Source organism: Rousettus aegyptiacus, unplaced genomic scaffold (assembly GCF_014176215.1).
Source record: "Rousettus aegyptiacus isolate mRouAeg1 unplaced genomic scaffold, mRouAeg1.p scaffold_m13_p_3, whole genome shotgun sequence".
Classification (NCBI taxonomy): Eukaryota; Metazoa; Chordata; class Mammalia; order Chiroptera; family Pteropodidae; genus Rousettus; species Rousettus aegyptiacus.
The window spans coordinates 25,349,024-25,366,871 of NW_023416306.1; the positions used below are offsets into that span (position 1 = coordinate 25,349,024).

The 17,848-nt window shown below is 38.7% G+C and overlaps 1 protein-coding gene across 3 annotated transcripts in view; it reads right to left on the minus strand.

Annotated features, from left to right (window-relative positions):
• Positions 1–17,848, minus strand: part of PLPPR1 (phospholipid phosphatase related 1) — a 213,543-nt gene that overhangs the window by 39,239 nt on the left and 156,456 nt on the right. For all 3 annotated transcript variants that reach the window (XM_036238325.1, XM_036238324.1, XM_036238326.1), the window contains one exon: positions 602–790. In XM_036238325.1, coding sequence (XP_036094218.1) covers positions 602–790 — 189 coding nt within the window. The remainder of the gene's footprint in view (positions 1–601; positions 791–17,848) is intronic.

Below are 17,848 nucleotides of genomic sequence, written 5' to 3' on the forward strand. Positions count from 1 at the left end.
ATTTTTTTGTTGCTTCACAAGAGAGAAGAATGAAATAAATGAAGGTAATGTTGCAACCTAATTGAATGAGATGTAATGTGAACAGAGTAAGAGCTATCAAGAATGAATCACTGTAAACTTCAGGTCAAGTGATTTCTCTCATCTCCAGCCTCTCTGGAAGTTCAATCAAAACAGCCGGCGATACAGGCCTGGGGGTTTCTAGTCTGCTCTAATCTGAGGCCTTATATCAGCACTGGCATTTATATTCAAGATCTCTTCTTAATACTCACAACATTAGCATGTTAGCCAACCACGCCTGTTGATTTATGATATTCATACATCGCGTGCGCGCGCACACACGCACACACACACACACACACACACACACACACACACACACACACAAGTTCAGATACCAAAAAGCAAAATCCACTTATAGAAGACAAGACCTATTTTAATCAGCTTTTACGCAGAGCTCCACTCATTCTGTTTTGGCTGAAACAGGATTCCCCTGATAAGGTTGCTGGTGAATGCCCAGGAAGAGAGAAAAGAGGAGAAAAGGCAAAGAAGAAATGTTGTTTCATTTCTGACAATAAAGAAGGAAGTCTATTTCTGTACTTACAATAGCAGTTGGGGTGGCAGCCAGCACACAATAGAGCACCAGAGGGGTGATGAAGCTTTCTTCCTCTGTCCCCGGGTAAGGCTTCATTAAGTCTCCATCCTGACAGAAGAATCCTTGGATATGCACCTGAAAAGTGTCAGTGCATTCGAAGTAGTAGGCAAGCAGCACTGTCCCAGCCATGATGACAAGCTGAAAATATAGCATGGCCACACAGAGACATTAGCAGGGCTTTGGAGCAGCGCTTGCCCCTCAAAGCACAGTCCCTCCATCACCTGGCAGCTCTCCTGGTACGGATATTGGCCAGTGTGTGAGTCCCTGGCTCAGCATGCTCTGGGCTCAGGGAGTGTGTGTTTGCTCGTCTGCCTTATAACATCTGTTATTTAAGCCTTCCAGAAAATAATGAACAGCTTCCATGTGAGAGGCAGACCACAGCAAAGCTTGCAGAGAGACCCAGCTTCTGCTGCCAGTCTCTCGGAGGATACATGAGAACCAAGACAATCTTTCCATTCAGGTCAGAGGTGAAAAGTCAAAGGTCAGTGGAATAAGAATTGGTAAGATGTGGATGTGAGATCTGTTCATGAGAGATTTCATAAAATACTAGAGATAGACTTACCTTAATATAAAAAAAATTAGAGGTACATAAATTATGAACAAGTAAATGAATGAACAGGAAATCTAAAGCTTAGAAAAGTCAAGGGAAATTTTCAGAACCACACCCTAAATTATTGGCAGGGATGAAAATAGTACAGGTATCCTATATCTCTTGTAACTTTTATCCTTTCCCCAAAAAACTTTGCCTTTATTCCAAAATGTTTTTCACCAGTAAATCTCTGCTGACGATTACATCTTATTATAGATATATATCCTCCATAAGGTTTAGACATGAAAAGGGATACATTATCCTTTAATTTTGACTCAGAAATGTCCTAGATACTCAGCAAGGTTTTAGGCATTGCCTTTAACAGGTTTGAGGCATTGAGGGGATACGGAAAGGCCAACATTATTTTTCTCATTCACATTGGGAAGACACTAAAAGACCAGGATAAGATGGTGATAAAGGTAGATAGAAAATAGGTCTTTGGGGTTATGAAATTATGGAAAATTAAGCTGAAAGAGATCTTAGAGACTTTCCAGTTGAACACCTTGGTTTCCTAGGTGAGAAAACCGAGGCCCAGCAAGGACAACTGACCACTGCTAAATCATTCAGCAAGTAAACAAAATAGGTGTTTAGACAGCATCGGCAATGCAGGAAAACTCAAATGAAGAAAGAACATTTTAAAATGTTGATTTGCTTAAAAATATCAATGTAATCATTATGGGAAAAATTCATAACTTGTGAGAATGTCTTTGTACATCTTGTATGGCTTAAAATTGGTTTTATTTGCAGGGGAAGAATATAAATCAAAGCAAATCTAAAATGTTAATGTTAAAATTTGGGGCATCTAAGCAAATGGTATTTGAGAATTCTTTGTACCAAAAAAATTGGTTTTATTTGGAAGTACATATGGGCAAATGAGGGGGAAGCCATAATCTTTTCAGGTTTTAATAAAGGCTATACATTTCTAATTCCAGCCTCGGAATGACTAACTTAAGGTCATAATGAGTTAATATTAAAGCCAGAACTAGAAACCCACATTTTCTGGTCCCCAGGGGGAAAAAACCCCACCTATACCATTTTTCTATTCACTTCTTTAGCCATCATATTGAAGCAGAGTCTTAAACTCTGCCCTTCTCTACCCCATTCTCTGGAACCAGCCACAGCCTCTGTATCTGAAATATCACCTCTGCAATTCCTCCTCACCACAGCCAAGAGCATCATTTCCTTTAAGGGTCATTTGGATTAAGAATCCTCCACCATCCTTCCATTTTCCCTATTTCAATGCCTTTCCTCGCTGGCTCTGAAGGCTTGGGTATCTCTGCTTGCAGTGTGTCTCAAGCACAAACTCCTAACCATCCTGTGATATAGGTCTTCAGCTTTTGGCTGTTTTCATCACCACCTTTCTTTATCTCCAGGTAGGTTACAGATTATTCTGTCCTTTCACTCTCCCTCATATGTGACTTGTTTCTGGCTCTGTGAGGATTATACTCTTCTGTTGTCTGGCATTTTCTGCTCTTCTTTCCAAGTGGACCTTCTGTCACAACTTCTAACCATCCAGTAAGCGTTGGATACTCCCACATGTGTCTCTATGCCTGAAGTTTATTGGCACCATGTGTAAATCACTGAGGCTCATGCCAGCCATCTCTGCTGTTTCAAGCATTTGGTTTACTTTTCTTTTGAGCAATAGAGAAGAGTCTCGGATACATACGTTTCCTATAAGAATGAGAGATCGTTGCTCCGAAGCCGCCCCTACTAATGGGCAATCTTGTCAGCAACTAATTTAGAAAGTCAAGACATGCAGTCTATTTCTTTTCTGCTTTACTTATCATTTGAGCTTCCCTAATCAGAAGGAAGGTAGCCAGCTGATCTGAATGTTTTGGAGCTCTACCTCTGGGGTCGTCTGTCTCCTGCATAGGGGTGATCTGGGATTTCTGTGTGTCTTATCCATGTGGCTGGAAACACATTTGTCCCTCTCTTGGCATCATCAGCCCTTAGGAGATATCTGCTGGGAGAAAGGCGGAATCTACGCAGGCCTTTTAGACAAAACAAAAACAAAACTGCATGTGGCTTCCTCTACTGAGGAAGAGTATTCTATTCGATTGAGTGCCTTTGTGCTACCACTTCCACTTAAAACAGGAAAAGGTGAAAGTGAAATAAACAAAAGCAAAAACACATATATGGTGTATATATATATAAAAGGACTCAACGGAAAAGAGAATAGAAACTTTTAGAACGTAGAACTACCTTAACATCGAATGCATCAAAATCAACAACAACAACAGAAGAGCCAAGGTCATATGCCCAAATTTCAAATCTTGAATAGCTCCCTGACCAATTTAATCCTGAAAGCAGCATTCAAAGATAATTGAAGGAATGAGTTAATGAATTAATTGCAGAGCATAAAGTAAAGAACGGAGGACCTTGGAGACTCAGGGTGGGAAGTAGGTGGAAACTTCAGCACCCTATGAGACAAAACGGATCCAACAGCCTGAGTCACCTTGCCTTTGCTTCTCTGTGAGTAGCCAGAAACCCCTCCCTGTTGGATTTTGAGCAATACTCAAAACTCCCCGGAGAATCTCCAATAATGCCAGTCAGAGATGCACAGAAGCAAAAATAGAACAATTCAGATCTTGATTTCTAGATTTCTTTTCTATTGAATATCCTCTTGTGACCATATATTAAAAAGGAGCTTATGCATTTACTGCAGGAACAGAAACGCCATGTCGATCCTTCTTCCGCCTCGCGGCACTGACGACACTGCACAGTTAGCTGTCAGCATCCTCCCTTCCTGCTCCGTCTAGGCCATGATTCATCACTGTCTAGGTTTGTGTCACTGGTGCCAGCTGGCACACTTGCCATCTCTGTTGTCTTCTTCGGCCCCATTTAGGGATGCATGGAGGGAGGCCATAATGTTGGTGTCACATGAGCAGATGGTGAGACCATGCTGGGACCCAAGCGCTGGTGGAAGGGTCGAAGATGTCAGTGTGGAAGGAACAATTATGGCTGTCGGGGGGGGGGGGGAGGCAGGGGGTAACAAGGTGTAAGGAGCTCATGTACCAGGCGTTTTCCTCAGCTGTCACTTTCCAAGAATGACAATCCAACATATATGTACGATATCCTCAATTCTTATTACGACCCTGAAAAGTAACTCAATTTTTTTTTTCTTTTATAGAAGACACTGGGAAAGGTTAAAAGATTGGTCCTACCTGATTAAAGATCCCTTCCATTAGACAACTGTAATAATAACATTTAAGCACGTCAAACAAATAAATCATTTTTAAAAAGTAATGCATCTGTATTTTACTACCAGAGCGCTTAATAGAAGATAGTCTCTAATTCATTGTTACCCCAAAATTTTTAAAACCCAAACCGAGAAAAACTATGTGTATGAAGGAGTGCTTGAAGAATACATAGACCATCTATTCTTCCAGAAAATGCTTACTGTTATGAGTTAGATACTGCTCTAAATATTTAATACCCACTCCTCACTTAATTCTCACAAAAACCTGAACAGGTAGCTGCTATAGTATTATTAGCCCTATTTTACAAACAAACAAACAAACAAAAAAACCTAAGGCAAAAAATTTAAGTCAGCAGAGCTAGTTCCCAACCAGGCGGTCTGGCCTATACTCTTAACCTTTCATTGTTCTGACTCTCTCAAGTTCAACCTAGTCTAAATTATAATGCCCGCCTCCCCTATTCTGTCCTGAAATTTTGTTTCTGTGCATTTCTCTTTGATGTGACATCATCGGCCTATATCAAGAGTTTGATATGTGGTCCCATACGGAAAACAGCACCATCCTACCTTTTTTCTTACCATGGATGATAACCCAAAAAATCCTTCAAAAAAAACTTGATTTTATTAGATACTTGTCTCACAGTATGCAAGTTCTGTATACTGTAGAGACTAAGACACATAGGTGCAGATTTCAAATCTGCTAGTTATTACTGTATGACTTTGAACCAATTGTATAACCTGTCTGTGCCTTAGTTTCCTCACTTGTGAGATGGATAACTCATTTCTCACATAAGAAAGAAGTTCTCATGGGAGTGGTATGAGAACTATATGCTTTAATTTTGAAACCACTTAGGTGCTTAATAACTGTCAGTTGTTATTAAGACTTGAGTATAATTTTTTTTTCTGAATAAGCAAATACTAAGCGTCTTATTTCCACAAATACAGATTTTCAAGAGCCATGTAACTATTCTGTTCTTCTATTTGCAAACAATATTCTTTCTCAAGATACGAAGAAATGAAAATACAATATTAAGCAATCAACAAGTCTTCCCTTGTCAGTATATTCAATCCTTAATTGCCTATTGTATTTCTGTATTTTCTGAAAGACCTTTTATTTTATTGTCATAAGAACACTTAAGATCTACTCTCTTAACAAAGATATAAGAGTACCATACATCATTGTTGATTATGTAGCAGATTTATAGATTGTATTCATCTTGCTTAATTGAAACTTTATGCCCTTTGATTAGTAACTCTCCATTTCTCCCTCAGACTTCCTTCTTCTAATTAACAGGCAATTATGCTGTGGTTAAGAATGGCATCCTCTTGTGAAATTGAAAAACTTACATTAGACTAGTGCATGTACGAGAATTCTTCCCCTCTTGTTTAAGGAGAACCAAAGGTATAGCCATAGGCAAGGATATGTAGATGTGATGAGATTGTTCAGTTATTCAACTAATATTATTGAATGCCTACTACATGTAGACATTGGGTGTATTGAGTTGTTAACAAACTGAATAACAAATAAAAAACTGTTAACAAAACAGACATGATCTTTGGATTCATTACAACTTTCTGTGAGAAAGACAGTATTATAAAAGCAAGCCCCCCAAAATGATAATGACTCTCATTGACCACTTAACTAGTTATGTAACTTGAAATGCATTATCTTACATGATACTAATGCCGCCCTGTGATATAATGCATTAACCTCATTTAAAGAAGAGGAAACTTATCCAGGCTCATAGAATCGTGAATGGTGGGGCCAGGATATGAACCTCTGGTGCCACTGAACCACTCTTTCATACTTTAAACCTGCAGTAAGTATAGCAAGGCAATGTTTGTGAAATGCTTGGCATAATGCAGAGCACTTAGTAAATGCTCAGACTTTTCTCTTGCTCTTTGATTTTTATTTGCTTGTCTTTTTAAATGCTTTTTTAACATGGCTTTGGGGTAAAAGTGGGAGTTGACTGAAGGTCTCTCGCTTACGCCCCTCTGCTTTCGTAATATTTAAAAACACTACTTTCTCCTGCCTTTGGCCATTCTTTCCCCAACTCTTAACTTTTCCTTTTCCTCTGCCAGGTCTGTCAGTGGTGGTGCCCATCTAGGATATACCTTTACCCCTCTTTTCATTTTCTTCCCATGCTCTCCTCTTGAGAGATCTCATCTCTCACTATAGTTCCCACTCTTATATTGATTCCACTGACCATCATATTACCATTCTTGGCCCCATATGCTCTCCTGACCACCATCCTGGTGTTCTAGATACTCCAAATGCCACAAGTCTAAAACAGGATTCAGCATTTCTCCTTCCTTCAACCTGTATCATCTTGAGTTCCCTATCCTGGTAAATCCAGCCAACATCCTCTCAATCACCCAGGCTGAAAATTTCAACATTATCTTAGACTTTTCCTTCTTCTAGCTTTCTCACTCCCCATCATCATGCCATCTTTGGTCAGTTGCCACATCTTTCTTACTGTAGTGCCCCCCGTATTTGTCTCATTTTCCTTATGCATGTTCTTATTCAGGCCTCCATACTCTCTCATCTACACTACTGAAATCCTGTCCTACCTGCTCTCGTTACCTTTGGGAGTTCGACCTCTTTATGCCATCACTTACCTTGATACTAAAGAGTTATCTCCTAAGGCACAGCTATAATTATGTCTCTCCACTCTGCCAAAATCTTCAGTGATAGCCATTTCAGGTAAATCAAGCAATTTTCTCTGTATTCTACCTGTGTTTTGGTAATGAAGAGAAGAAGCCTGCCATATGCATACAGAGCAAGCCAGGCATTGCTACTCATTTAGCAAAAACTACACAGGTCTATCTTTCAGCCTAGACTCCTATACCTCCCTACGTGGCCCTGCCTTGAAGAATAAATGCAAGTACCACATCCTTATCTTTTTTTTTTTTTTTTTGGTCTGCCAGTGTCGGTTATTTACTGGTAAATAATATGGAGAAATGTAGAGTGTATGATAATATTTTCAGGTAGATTTACAACTATACTAAGAAAGGGATAATTATGGGGTCTAAATTAAGCTAAATTGAGCCCCAAATTTTTCTTTATATTCTGCCATCAGGGATTTTTTTTTTTCATTCAATGACATGGGCGAATACATATAAAAGATGTTAAGTGTCTACTGACACAAAAGTGGCAGACATAGCTAATATTAGAGAAAGCAGAATAAAAATCCAAAATGATTTTGACATTTGAGAACTTACCTTAGGAATAAGTGTTAAGTCCTACAGTGAGACTCTGCTATTCAATAACTTCAGAAGCTAGTAGAATGGAAGGCCTAGAACTCTGTCCTGAGAAGCCGGCTGTCTCTGCCCTTCCATAGGGCTGCCTTAGGACTCAGAGGTGGGGAAGGTCTGAGCTCACTAGATGTTAAACATGTGAGAAAGTGAAAGTAATGAGAGGATGAGTCAAGAGAAGTCTGTGAAAAGAAAATTCTGGATGACTCTGATGTGCCTTTTATTTACTTATTAGAGGTAAGAGAGATGGAATCAACATATCGATGATCCCTATGATCTAAGTCCTACTACAGTCCTAGAACCTCCTCTGTTAACACTAAGTTGGTTTGGGTGCTAACCTAAGATTTCTCAGCAGAAGCCTTAGAAGTCAGCAAACTACAGCTGAACACCAGCTATGTGCTAAACCCCTCAGCTAACTGATGAAAACATAAAGACAGAGGAGTTCTTAGTTTTTCAAGGATATGAGAAACTGAGCCAATGATCGCTGTTATAACACAATTGCTTAGTTATTATAATTGGATGATGGATGGATGGATGGATGGATGGATGATAGCTGTGTGGAAGGATGGATGGGTGTTATGATGACATTAAGAAGAGAACATTAACTGTTAGAGACATTTGGTGAGAGGCAGGGAAGAGCTGTGTTAGTAGCGATATCTGAGCTGGTTATATAATGTAATGGAAGTTCATGTGTTCGGAGCTTAAAGACCCAGATGTGGTACTAGATGGACCATGTACTACCTGTGTGGCTTAAGCCCATGTATAAAATCTCACTGAATCTCAGTTTTATCATACAGAAAATGGATATACTAATATGTAACACTTATTCGTGAAAATTAAAATATGTAAATAGTACTTCTTAGCCCACAGCTTACCTGAAATCAACTGATCAATCAGAAACTCCATAAATTTAAGGTGTTACAGAGCATATCAATATGCAGAGAACTGTTGCCCTGTGAGAGAATGTACACTAACAAGGTGTTGGTCTGCTCAGCTTTTGAAGATGATACTGAAGGTTGGGGAAAGGATAGAAACTGTGAGCAATCACTTCTCAGTTGAGTACCAAAGGGAAGTGGCACTGGAAATCCTTTCTAAGGACAGCTGAATGTCTCCTTGGTCAGGATGTTCCACATTTAGCCCTCATACTCTGATGACAAAAAGGAGAATCAAAAAGAGGGGGAGAAAATCATAATTTAGAGATAAAGGCCTAACTTTTGGTCTTTATTCTGCCACTGACTGGCTTTGTAATCCTAGACACATTACTCTGGCTTTTCTGATCCTCTGACCCACACTGGGTGGGGGTGGCGAGACCTTAACGCATATGAGGTAACATAAATGAGAAGACTTGAAGAAACTCTTTGCAGATGGTAAAGCACCACATTACATAAAGTATCATATAATATACATATTATACAAATATGTATAACCATTGAGAAAATTTAAAAATTCCAGGCCAATATAAGGAATGAGTAGCTAAAAATAGGTTTAGGAGGTATAAATGCATATATTATTAGAATTTTCTTTAATTTATGAACATATTTAGGCCCACAGCCTAATTCTCCTTTATGCCAAAGGATGGTGCCTTTATGTTTACAAGATGTTAAACCAAATCAATCCTCATTCTTCATTGCACTGTAATGGGCAGAATCTGAGCTGGCCCCCAATATTTCTTCCCCTGGTGTACGTGTCTAGTATGATCCTCCTCTTTGGGTGTGGACAAGATTTATAAATACAATGTGATGTCACTCCCTTAATTATGTTACATTATATGGCAAAGACATAGGAATTGTGATTATACGATTAAGGTCCCTAATCAGTTAACTATGATTTAGTAAAAACAAAGATTATCCTGAGTAGGCCTGACCTAATCAGTTGAGACTTAAAATGAAGTCAAAAGATTCAAAGCAGCAGATGCACTTGCTGTTGGCTTTGAAGAAGCAAACTGCCATATTATGGAAAAGACCACACAATCAGAATTTGCAGTCAGTCTCTAGCTGTTGAGGGTCTCAGTCCTACATTTCTGCCAACAACCAGTGAGCCTGGAAGAAGATTTTGAGCCTCAGGTAAGATCACAGTACCAGCTGACATTTTAACTTTCAGCTAACAAGACATTGAGCAGAGGACCCAGCTAACTTACACCCAGACTCCTGATCCACAGAAACTATGAGATAATAATTTTGTGTGGTTTTGACGGGCCATACGTGTGGCAATTAGTTACATAGCATAGAAAACTAATGTAATCAGAGAAGCTCTCCAGTGACGGCCATAAGCAGATCAGTTCCATAGAGGCTGCTCCTGTAGGGCAGAGAATTGCTGCTTTTATGCTTTTGCTGACTCTCTTTCATATGCAGAAACTGGAACCTCTGCTAAAGCTAAAGTTCCTGAGCTCAACACCCTCTCTGGTTCCCAAACTTGAAACATGCTGTATGCTTAGCAAGTTGAATTTATTTACTTTGGAATAATTAATTTGATTTCTAACTGTAATCATATAATTACTTTTAAATTAAGTATAAATGCAGGGGGTCCTGACTGGCACAAAATGAACAGAGTAATCAAACTATATGACTCTTTTTTCCACTCCAAATCAACGAAATCGGATATTTTGGTCATTCCTTACAGGTTTAACATGGATAAAGGTACATTCTAACTTCTATTCAAGCTTTCGGAAAGACAGAAGGTAGCTCTGGTAGTTGGCATCATTTGGAATGTTCATCCAGACGCCGACGGCCTTCCTCTGAGAACTGTACACGCAAACTCCCAGTTGTGCTTCTCCTGCGAGACTGAGTCCCTGGCTGCAGCTGACTTGTCCATGGGTGGATAACTGACCCAACTTAGGCCATGAGCTTCTCTCTCAAGAACTTGAAGTGGGATTTACAGACCTTTATGTGTCTTTCTTGACCATTTGAACTCAGGACATATAAATCCAGGAGCTACAGAGCTGTGCTGTGTGGCAATTTGAACCTGGAAAAGCTGTGAAAGTTAATGGACAGATCTACAGAGGAAAGAATAAAGTGGTCATGTAAAGTCAACAGACCAGAAGGCCTGGAAAGAAAGAACAGTTCTGGTTCTAATGGTTTTTAAAAAATTTTTCATTTTAGTTTATGCTGAGGCCAGTCTATACTTCTTGGGTTTCATAGGATCCACTTATCTTTATCAAAAAATTCATTTTTGGCTTCACAAAGTACAAGTGGTTTTCTGTTCTATGAATCCAAAGAACTATAGCTAAAACGACCTACTTTGCCCATAGAGATATTACTTCTCTAGGGCTCTGGAATGGAACCTCTGCTCTAAACCCAAAGTAATCTCTTGGGTTTGACTGTCCCAGTGCCTGCCTTCTATGTAGGGAAGAACATCATTGGGCAAGCTACAAGAACACCACCAAAGGCATCCCTTACCTCTTGCAGAGGAAAAGGAGGAGGGTGTGGATGTGGGAACAGAGCCTTTTCTATGCCATCCACTCCAGTCAAAAACGCTGAAGAAAATCTCTGGAAATATGATTGCCTAAGTGACCAGAATAGTTACCCCTGCTCAATGGAATGAAGATGTGTGTCATTTGTGATGGGTGAGACATATGCAGCAGACATCGTGAATAAGCAGGTCCGAGGCAGTTTGAGTGGGAACAGGCGAGGAAAATTTCATTAATTTGTAAGGATGAGGCCTTCTTAATTTTTAAAGAGCCAGTTGAAGAAACTACACTTAAACCATAATTTCAAAAGGAAATGTAATTTTCTTAGCATCTTTAAAATTTCCTTCATTAATAATCAAAAGACTTTTTCAGTAAAAGAGATATGGATTTAATCAGCGGGCAGAGCCGCTGTGTGAGCAAAACCTGACATCGCAAGTGAATGCACAAGCTGAGCGCTTGAATTGTTATCACTGCGGCCTTTGCTTTCCAAATGAACACCGAACTGGCTTTGGGAAAACTGGTTTGACTTTCTGCCTAAACAATGGCTTTCTAATTGGTCTTACACCATTTTGAGACTTGTGCCTAGTCTGAAGAAAAAGGAGAACTTTATTGTCACTTTCTTTGGCCTGTCTGCGCTATAATAATATCCACATTAAAATCCTAGTGTATGATGTTTCAGGTAAAGGTAATTAAGAACTTCAATATTCTAATCCACTTAATCTTGGGGAAATATGACAGAATAGGATTTCAGCCCAACAAAAGAAATTCGCCTAGACATTATGGATCCTCCAGAGTGGAATTACATTCGGTGGGGCTTCATGGTTTATTTTATCCTGTACTTTTCTGTATTTAGGGGTGGGGGCATAGGATGTGTTTTTCATCACTAGGAATACTTTGGTATAGGACACTTGGTGTAGATATCATAAAGAAGAACCTAGAAGTAGATGGACATTGGCTTAGCTCCTGAACACTAAAGATCCTGAAATTGCTCCAGAAGTCCTCCTTGGTCACCTTTGCCATGTGCTGAAATGGCTCACTCCTGGGCTCCTATAGCAAACCTAACAAGATCCCAGCCTTCATGGTGTTGCATAGCCATCCCTGGTTTTCCTGTGTCTCTCTCTACCAAGGTGTGAGGTCCCTTGTGAAGGAAGGGAAGGTATCCTTCAAATTTGTAACCCCAGCTCAGCACCGGTATTTAACAGGTATTTAAAAAGATATCAGCTGAATGCATGGATGAGACTTTATAGTTTGTTTTACTCTTAGCAATTTTGCCATCTGTTCAAGAAACCTAAAAACTTTTGGAACATCTTAGTCTGTTGGCTAAAATAAAGTTTTTAATATAAATTAGAATGTTTTCAACAGTGATCTCCAGTATATAAGATCTTAATAAGTGCTTTGGAAAGACAGAGAAAGGGAGAGAAGGGTATTTGTGGTTAAAAAAAAAAGCTGTAATTATTTTGCTCTAAAGAATAAGGGATATGTTCATGGACCTACTGTTTCATGGTTTTAAAAGGATATTAGAGATATAATCAGTTGTCATTAAATATTAAAATCAAACTGTTATTTCATAAATAAAAAATATTGAGACTTCCTGTTTTGTTATTTACAACATGAATCCTTTTCTCATCATGGGCTTTTAAATTTTCAGGAAAAAAAGCACTAAAAAGATTTTATGACTATTTGGGCAAAAAGGCACTAAAATGATTTTATGACTCTAAATTAGAAAGAAAACATAAAACTAACATTGAATAGTCTGCATGCCGTATAGAGCAAATGTTAAAAGTTTGGACTGAAAAAGAAAAAAATAAACTAAGGAAACAAGGTAGAGTTTCCTGTTTACTTTAAAACAATTTTAAACAGAAGTACTTAAGATACCATTTTAATTTCCCTACCAGGAAGGAACATGATTCTTTTTTCTCCATATGCATTGCCAATTTTCTTGGGAATTAGGCAAATGAGAAGAAAAGGAAAAACACTCTTCTGAATCAACCAGTTTGTTTTTCTTTCTAATTAAAACAGGTAAATCTCAACATTGCAAGATTTAGATTTCTCATTTTCCTTTAAAAATTACTGAGTGGGGATTTTCCTTATTTCCCTTAAAATTACTAAGTTGCCTCTATACTAGTGTGTCTCCCAAACACATTAGAAATGCTGCATAAATGAACACAGACCCGATCCTCACACAAACTCTTGGAAATTGTCAGATCACAGGTGCTCAGGCCTTCACCTGCTTCGCTCTGGCCTCATCTAAATGAACCCGAAAGCAATTGGGTGAGCATTGAGGTTCATCTAGCTTGTCAGGTCTTTCCCACTGTGACGGTAATGTTTTGCATTGATGGAAATGTTCTATATCTGTACTCTCAATATGGCAGTCACTAGCCATGTGTGGCTATCAAGCCTTTGAAATGTGGCCATTGTAACTGAAAAACGGATTTTTGAAACCTTATTTTGTCTTATTTAAATTTAAATAGCCACACATGGCTAGACTATATATTAGATGGTGCATAGTTTTGCATTAGCAGAATTGTGCCGTGAACCAAGCATAAATTTGAAGCTTTTTAAAAATTATAAAACACTCTAACACATAAAAATTATAAAACACTCTAACATGTAAAGGTATAAATTGAAAAACATGTCATCAGAATTTTATTCACTAGAGATTAGTCATTATTAACATATGGTATGTATTTATTCTTCCAGACTTTTTTTTCTCCCCACATAAACAGGTAGATTTTAAATTATATAAGGTAGAATCACACTATACATGCTATTCTGCCACTTGTATTTATCTTAACATCTTTCGCCCACCTTTTTATGTTAGTAAATAGAGGTCTGCACAGTTACATGACCCAGCAGATTCCCTTTTTCATTAAGCCAGTCTTATTTTTGTCATTTCCTGTCAAGGAGTTTTGATTGACACAGGCGTGTCCAAGGACCAGATTCACCTTTAGGGTTAGCATGTTGGGTGTATCAAGGGCTCTATCTCAGGATGAAAGATGAGAAGTGGTGCAAACTCAAAAGAGAGCTTTGCATTGCAGGCAGAGGAAGTTAACATTATATACTTAAAAGGAAACTGAAGGGTTTTGAGCAGGGAAGTGGCACCATGAAAACTGTCACTAAAGACTTGAAGATGGTGACCCTGGCAGTAATCTGTATTAGACTGGAGCAGAGACCCTTGGCAGAGAAATCAAAGTTTATTGAGAGGTCAGTTACCAGGTACTCAGCATACCACTAATACTGCTGTGCCATAGCATTTACAGAGTGAGCTCACGAGATCCTATTTAGGTCTCACTCACAATAGAGTAGAATTAAAATATTGTGTAAGTTTAGTTTTCAACTACTATCATGAAGCTATAAAGTAATTCATTCATAAATCTTCTACTGATAAACCAGACCTTACAGAAATAGCAATGTACGAAATGAAGTCTCTGTCCACATGGAGAAGGCTGTAAAAGGAATAGATTTGGGGCTGGGGAAAATAATAAGTTTGATTTTGAACAAACAAATTTTAATTTTAAAACGCCTATTAGACATCCAAGTGAAAGGAGGCAATCAGATATATGAATTAGAGAAACATCTTGGGCATCATCAGAGTATGTGATCGCCTAGTGAGTGAACATACATAGAGAAAAGAGGAGTCTAATAGATGAAACAAATGAGCAAAGGAGACTAAAGAAAGTGGTGACAAGAGAGTTGAAGAGAAAATAACAATGAGCCAAGAAATATAATCTCCAAAGAATGGGGGAGAGGGGTGGTCCAGGGCTTTGTATAACTGCAACAAGGAGGCAGACTAAATGGTGCTGACTGATGGCATGAGTTTCTAAGCTGAGTGACTTTTAAGGAGAGTAGGACAACAGTCCAGAAGAGGCAATGAGGAGCAAAGACACCTACATTGTCTCCTGGTTCAGTAGCACATGTGGTATGAGAAATAAAAATGGCCACTTGGGAGGGCTCTAGGGAAGCCATATAATCAAGAAAGCCAAGTTTAAAGTAAGAAGTGGAAGGAACTGTTCAGACAAGGTTAAGGATAAGGAACTTTACTGATGACAGATTTGTGAGTTTGGGAGTTCATGGGGCAGCAATTTAGGGATTGAAGAGGGTGTGAGTTGGAATTAAGTAGAGACGGAGTTGTGTGAGGATGAGAGATTACCTGAGGTCCTTGTTTTCTCATTGTGGTTAATTTAGACAGGGACAAAGAGCATAGCAGAATTAGTCCCAGTGTTCTCTGGGGCAGATTAGTGGGGCCGTTTCGAGAAGTAAGAAAGAGACAGAGAGAGCTCTTCTGTGCCTGTGAATTAAAAAATAATAAGCCTTTGGGTGCTAATGTAGGAATGTGACCAATTAAAAATGTTTTTATCATAAAATATGTTTCCTAAGTTGTGGCAGTTTTAGCAGTAGGCATCCAGGCAGCACGGATTCAACCCTTATCACAATAAATATGTGTTGAATATCTACTATCATACTACGTATGGGAAAGGATGAAGAGAAAGGAAAGCAGTCATCTCTAGGAAATGTACATCCTCAAATGCAGCTGTGCCTATTGTCCAGCAGGTGACAAGAAGAGACTTGGCAGTCTTAAAAACCTTTTCTTGCTCTTTGGGAATCCAGAAGATGTGTCTCCTCCTTTGTTTCCAGGGCAGCAAAGGCCAGTTGTCTACTTCCCCAAGTAGTCCTATCATGGATATCTGTGGTTCAGAAATCCCTGTACTGTTTATAACAAGCACCTAATAAACTATCGGAGAATGACACAAATACAGAACCAACATCTTCATTGTTCAAAATGTGGAGGACTTAACCCATCTTATATACCTAATCAGACTTCTCTTTCCCCATGTATTTTTAAAGAAATGAGGAAATGTGAGAAAAAATAGTAGTCTAAAGTCAACAGAACTAGAATGACAAAAAGATGCCAAATGTGCCATGCTCCTCCATCCATAATTATGACAGACAGAATGAGTTTCTTGAGATTCTTTCCTTCTCTTCAAATCACTTTTCATGTGGTACTCCATATAATCATCACCAATTGATTAGAATTAGGTCTCCCCCAATAACCTAAGGAGCACCACCTTTCCAGATATATAAAGTGGTTCCTGAAATAGAATAGAATACCATGACAGTTTTAGTACATGTAAAACAATTTCTGTGCTCCTTCAAAGTACTCCTCATTCCTGAGACAAGAAAACTCTAGATCCAAAGTGTCCTCTCCAGAGGAGAGGCACACGAGAGGCAATCTAGCATGGCATTACCAGATGTTTGTTCATCACTGGTTTATCTTACTTTTGGAGGAAGCCAGTAGCTTCAGTAAAGATGGTTACCTCTTGCCCCAGGAAAGGCCCCAATTCTGTCAGCTGATAGTATTGCTGTATCATGGAGTTTGGCATGGAAATTGATTTAATTGTGGTAATTCTACTAAATTCAGAGCATTGAATGGAGCAAAGATTTTTTCCCCCCCTCTAATCTTAGATTAAGTCATCCCCAAATGCATTTCATTAGGAAAATGTTATACTCGCCTAACAATCCTAAGACCATTTCTCAGTTTCAGTCTTGGCCTGGGGGAGGCTTTCTTCACCTTGTCTTTAAAAGGAATGTCCAGCTATGTGGTTAACTACATAAGCTCAGAGCTTGGAGTCATTTGAAAAGTCTCATTTAGAGAAGCAGAGACTGAACAGATACAGCATTTTTGTTCTTCTATTCTCTCTAAATTGAACTAAGATAAGAACAGTCATTAAGCTGCTTAGAGATTTGAATTAGGAAAATAATTATTCTAATACACATGATAGGGGAAAGGCTCACAGAGCTCATACATATTCTGATTCTTATGAAAAACTGTCACTTTCTGGATATACATGCTTGGCTGGAGGTTCTTAAAATAATCTAAGTCTCCTTTTCTCACTTTTATTCTCTTGGATTGATTTTTGTTCCTTTTGAAAAGGATTGTTCCATTTAACGATTGTTCCATTTTAAAACTTCCTGAACATGGAACAATGCATAATCTGTATCATTTAGCACTCTAAATACTCTGCCATTATACTAGGGTCCTTATGACTGAGCATGCCTTGTCAATGGAAATTTACTCAATGAAATGTGAAATTACTTTAGAAGACACATTTAGAGCATTTGATTTAAGCCAGGCATGTTGAGCTGAAAGGTTCAGGAAGTTAGTTATATTCTAGGTAGTTAGTAATTGTTTATCATAGGGTACCTTTTCATTCTCAACTGCTGCCTCTGCCTTTTGACCTTTCACAATGGTCTTAGAGGGTAAAGGATCTAGCATGTAAAAGATCATTTTAATGGCGTCTTCACATTTTCATGACATCTTTGATGTCAGAACTGTTATAACTAGGGTGTGCAGTCAGGGTGCTGGTCTAAAGCCCATCAACTGTCACCTTATACCTTGCATTATTATCATCTCATAGTCCCCCAAAGCAGGCTCTGTTAACAGTAGTGCCGTGTGAGCAAACCAGGCTTACCCCAACTCATTCCTAGGCACAGCTCTTTTGTTTTCAATGAAGGAGGATAGAAACTCTATTCCCCGGGAATCAGAAAAAAATATTTTTAGCTTTACATATTTAAGAGAAGGTTATAGTCACTTAACATGTTCAAAGACTGAGAGATGTAGAAGATAGAATAGCAATAATCTTGCAACTTTAATCTCTAAAAATATTCCAATAAGCACCCTGGGTCTGAAAGACAAATCCTTCCACCTGTGAGCCTGTAAAAAAGATCAGTACACTAGACTAAGAAGTCTCT